Raw genomic sequence first — 4,920 nt, 5'->3', positions numbered from 1 at the left:
CGATTTTTTGCCCATAGAAAAATGTTGAATTGCATCCAAAACCGAAATTCACCACAAAATATAAAGCTGAATAACTCATCAACCATTTATGCACAAATTCTAAAAATGCATGCACAAATTCGCACAAATTATGCACAAAAAAATGGTATAGGTTTCAATAAGATACTCGAAAGTGACTTGCTGGAGAGTGTAAGCCGATTTATTATTGACACTCAAACAGAATTTTAGATTCAGTAATGTGTGTGAGAAAGAAACTCAATAAAAACCATGTTTTGAATGTTTACTCAAAAATGTATTGCCTATAAAATGCAAACTTTGGATTAGCCCAAGCGAGCCTATTATTGAGAGCTTTTACTGTAGTCGTAAGAAGATTTATCATTTTACTTATTACACATTGTATTGTTCCCCCGTGACGCGGTTCTACCATTCCGAAAAGTTCCGAAAATCCAATTTCATTTCGAAATGTCATGCACTTCATTCACTATTTTAATAAATTCATTTTTGTCAAACATATACAATATCCATACATTTTGAATTCCCAAAAGGTTTATAAATTGAAGGGTACCATACTGCATATATTAAGGATGATTTTACTCGGAATGGTAGGGGAAGAGAGAATGAAAATTCTCTCTATCTCTATCTCCCAAATGTATGCTTTCTGTTGACAAAAATGAGGAAAATATAAATTGTTGAAAATACCCAACTTCATCTGAGTTTTGATGAATTATTCATCATTAATTCTAAGTCACACACACTAAAACTATTGGGTATATCGATTAATTTTTACCGTTTTTTGGGTGAAAATGTAAGTTTATTTTATAGAAACCGTACAATATTTTTTAACCAATGTATTGCCCATCGTTAGCTATGACTTCTAGCTATATTTCTGGTAGCATGTCGATTCCGCGTCGAAAGAAGTCTTCTTCTTTTGAAGCTATCCAGTCATCGACTCATTTTCACATTTTTTCAACATTTTGAATGCGTACATCGGCCAGGCTGATTTTGATCGATCGGAACAAGTGATAATCAGAAGGAGGAAGGTCTGGAGAGTACGCGGGTTGATCAAGCTGATCCCGACCGGGGTCCTCTATCTTTTTTTTATCGATGTTTGAAATATATCAAATTTTGAAAAATCATTCGACTATTTTGTGTCACAGTTTTTTGCCATTTTTCTCTCAGTACTCTGCTCAAACGTATTGGCTGTAGTTGATACGAATCCCACGTGACGGTTTTACCAAGTTTCGGCAGGTCATAATACATCACATTCCTTTAATCCCGTCATATACTGAGTACTACCGAGAAACCATGAAAATTCGGCTATTCTGTCTATTTTGATTATTGTGCGGGATTAAACCCTGACTTTTACGCCTGGGGTTGCCGCAGCAGATGCCATCTTCACTTACAGATACAATACGATACAAAAATTCCTTCCTTTCGTATCTTTGGAGCAGTGTTTAAAACGTGAAGAAACGCCTTACAACGACTTTTGGCTTCAATTCGCGTGGCATCCAATTTCTTTGTCCTTGCCTCATCATCAATGACTTAAAACTACTGATATCAAAATATAATGCTTCTAGTGGTTTCTCAGTTTCTAGTTTTTCAACAAATTCACCACTTGTTTTTCACCAAATTCAACTTTCTCTGTGGCAACTGAGAGGTCTCATCTCCCGCAAGTTTGCATAACTTTTTGTTGTATTTCACTTTGTTTAAAGTGAAAAAATCGAATACAAAAGGACCCCAGGGAAAAACATAGAATCACGATCGAGTATCACTTGCGTTGTATATTGACAATGTATTTGAACGCGACTCGATTTAAGAAGCGCCATCTCTTTCACGCCAGGTTCTAATATATTTTTTTTCTTGCAAAAAAAATTGCAAAATTGTATAAATTGAATAAGTTTTGCAATAATAATAGCGAAAATAATTAATAGAATTTATAATAATTAAAAAAAATTGAAAAAAACACACAAATATTTTATATTATATGATATGTAGCTTTGCCTTGTAGACTTTGCCTTGTAAACCATGTAGAGATGGTTACGTGGAGAAAATATGTATTTGTCAAACATTGATATCTGTCAAAAGAAATAACGTAAACAACACGAAGTGAAGCTATTCTGGTGAATCATATAATATAAAATATTTGTGTGTTTTTTCATTTTTTTTTATTTATTATAAATTCTATTAATTATTTTCGTTATTATTATTGCAAAACTTATTCAATTTATACAATTTTGCAAGAAAAAAATATTTGCAAGAAAAAAATATATGAGAACCTGGCGTGAAAGAGATGGCGCTTCTTAAATCGAGTCGCGTTGAAAGCCGACTGTAAGTGATACTCGATAACGATCCATTTTGAATCGGTTCAAAAATAATGACACTGTATCGAAAATAAATCTTTCTGCTCTGAATTAGAGTGGCAAATGTCACATGTACAAAATGCAATTGGATTCACCTGTCAAACTTCATACAAGTTTAAGTGGCGACATCTAACAGTCAGCGGTAAAAATTAATCGATACACCCAATATGTATTACATATTTTGAATGAGAAAAGATATCTGGCAGATTGTTCATATATTCAAAGTAAACACCTATAACACAACAAAATATCATATTGTTTAATTTGCTATTGACATTAGTAAACAAAAGCATGAATTGTAAAAAAAGTAAAAATTATTATTCATAGTGTTTTCTTATGTTAGAAAAAGGTTTCAAATTTTATACTAATTCGAGTAATCGAAATATATTTCTATTCGATTCACCAGTTTTGAGAGCATGCACAAAAGTTCAGTGTACGCACAAACAAAAAGAAGAAAAACAACCAATGGTTAATCCAATTGGAGGCGCATTTCCATCTAGAGAGTACACAACGAAAACCAATTTATGTAAATTCACAGTATTCATCTTGTCAGGCAACTTTTCCCTGCTACCCAAACAAAATCATCGCACGTGCATAAAACGTCAAACTACATTCTTGAACACGTAGTTTAGTGAATTACAAAATAAAATTATACAAAAAGTTAACTTAATCACAACTTGGTCAAAGGAAGAACACGAATACAGAAAAGGAAAAAATGATTGGGTACTATTCATTGAATTTATGTTAGCTATATGAGTACGAGAAAATCGTAATTAACAAAAAATCTCTTTGTTGGTCAAATTATTGATCAAATAGAAAAAGACCACGGAAAAAGAAATCTTTGAAATCATGTCTGAATAAGTTGTCACCGACAAATTGACGACTTACTTTTCAAACAAACAACTAAATTTGAAACATCAAAAAATTGGTATCTGGGACACATCCCATATAAAGGAAACCGAAAGGAAAAACTCGAAGGAAACAATTCAATAGTAAAAATGAAAAGAGTGATTGAAAATAGTGATTGAAAATCGCCGATTGAACCCAATTTCTTTATCGGAACAAAGAAATATCTGTTGAGATTTGAACTTGACTTGTTTAAGTTAAGCAAACCTTGAAATTAAAAAAAAACGGGAGTTTAGTGATATTAAATGCATGCGATACGTACAATTTGGACGACGGAAAATTTGATGATAACTATGTATCAACATTCGTTAATATGTATTTTGAATATGCGAATAATATTGATAATTTTTTATGTGATTATTTGTGGTATCAGTGAAATTGCAGCAATAACAGGAGCAACCTCCTCATTCACACAAAAATTATCATCTCTAATGCCTTCTCAAAATTTAACACATCTTTCGATCAATGAATTTTCGGAAATTGATAATATGAATGAAAATTATGCTATCCGAGCTCGTCCAACAAAGAATTTAAATGTACAACATCATAATCATCATTACAGTTATAGCGATTATTATCAACAAAAAAAAATAAAAAAAAAACGGATTGTACCACATCATATCGAGGATCATAAACATCTGCACAATTTGAATGGGGTCAATGATAATATTGTCGAATGGATGAAAAATAAAATAAAAAATCCACCCAAGACACGACGAAGGCATGAAAAACGATGGGATCGATCCCATCATAATTATTATCAGTACCAACCTCTTCAAGTGCATCATCAGCAGAACTATTATGGCAACAATGATAATATTTCAGCAAAATTACGGGCCGAGTTGGAAATACAATCGTCGTCTCGAAAATATGTTTCCAATGAAACGGAAAATCTAGCCATAAATTGGCCGGTAAAAATGTTATTTTTTATACAATGGATGATTTTTTGGCCGGTAAAATTCATTGATCATGTTGCAGGTGAAAAAGGAAGCGATAGTGGAAGGTGACGTGGTTTTGGGCGGATTAATGATGGTACATTCACGTGAAGAATCATTGATGTGCGGATCAATAATGCCACAAGGAGGCATTCAAGCGCTCGAAGTAATGCTTTATACATTGGATCGTATTAATGAAATCGGATTGTTACCAAACTTCACCTTGGGTGGACTAATACTTGATGACTGTGATCGGTAAATATTTGTGTGTCAGATGTAAACTACAGCAACATTTATCTTACATCAATAGCTTGCAGCTATAACTTAGAGAAATTTAATACGTACACATTTTTCAGAGATACCTACGGTTTGGAAATGGCTGTGGATTTTATCAAAGGTATGTCTATTATTGTCCCACTGTATCTCTCAAATCAACGAAACACTACCAACTTCAAACAACAGTAAGTTAAGATCTTAACTAAAAATGGTGCAAATTCGCAATAGATGGCGCTTATAAATCGACAAACACACTTACATTTTATCAGAAGAAAAATGAAAAATATTGAAATATTTTCAAAATATTTAATTTAATAATTTTAATTTAAATAAATTTAAATGGAGTGCCTTCTAGTGCTTCTCTGATTATAATGGTTTTAAAGTACTATATCAAATGTGATATTTGTTGTTTCGAAATGTCAAAAAATGTTGTATTGGTTTAT

At 32.3% G+C, this 4,920-nt stretch overlaps 1 protein-coding gene across 1 annotated transcript; it reads left to right on the top strand.

Moving 5' to 3' along the window:
• The first annotated feature begins 2,770 nt into the window (after positions 1–2,770).
• Positions 2,771–4,718, top strand: LOC116351799. The gene is made up of 4 exons (XM_031783941.1): positions 2,771–4,177; positions 4,245–4,456; positions 4,558–4,662; positions 4,706–4,718. Exons 1-4 carry the CDS (start codon positions 3,512–3,514, stop codon positions 4,716–4,718), a joined length of 996 nt encoding a protein of 331 aa, XP_031639801.1. The 5' UTR covers positions 2,771–3,511.
• The last annotated feature ends 202 nt before the right edge of the window (positions 4,719–4,920 follow it).

The sequence above is a fragment of the Contarinia nasturtii genome, unplaced genomic scaffold (assembly GCF_009176525.2).
Source record: "Contarinia nasturtii isolate CC-2019 unplaced genomic scaffold, AAFC_CNas_1.1 Cnas_scaffold_6314, whole genome shotgun sequence".
NCBI classification, from domain to species: domain Eukaryota; kingdom Metazoa; phylum Arthropoda; class Insecta; order Diptera; family Cecidomyiidae; genus Contarinia; species Contarinia nasturtii.
The sequence above is the reverse complement of the archived record's forward strand: the minus strand, read 5'-3'. Positions and strand labels throughout refer to the sequence as shown.

What these genes read in the sequence shown, in the direction of transcription:
- LOC116351799 (XM_031783941.1), top strand. Translation starts at nt 3,512, where the DNA reads ATGCATGCGATACGTACAATTTGGACGACGGAAAATTTGATGATAACT. An exon ending in ATCTAGCCATAAATTGGCCG is followed by an intron (nt 4,178 to 4,244) that starts GTAAAAATGTTA and finishes ATCATGTTGCAG; the next exon opens with GTGAAAAAGGAAGCGATAGT. An exon ending in ATACTTGATGACTGTGATCG is followed by an intron (nt 4,457 to 4,557) that starts GTAAATATTTGT and finishes CACATTTTTCAG; the next exon opens with AGATACCTACGGTTTGGAAA.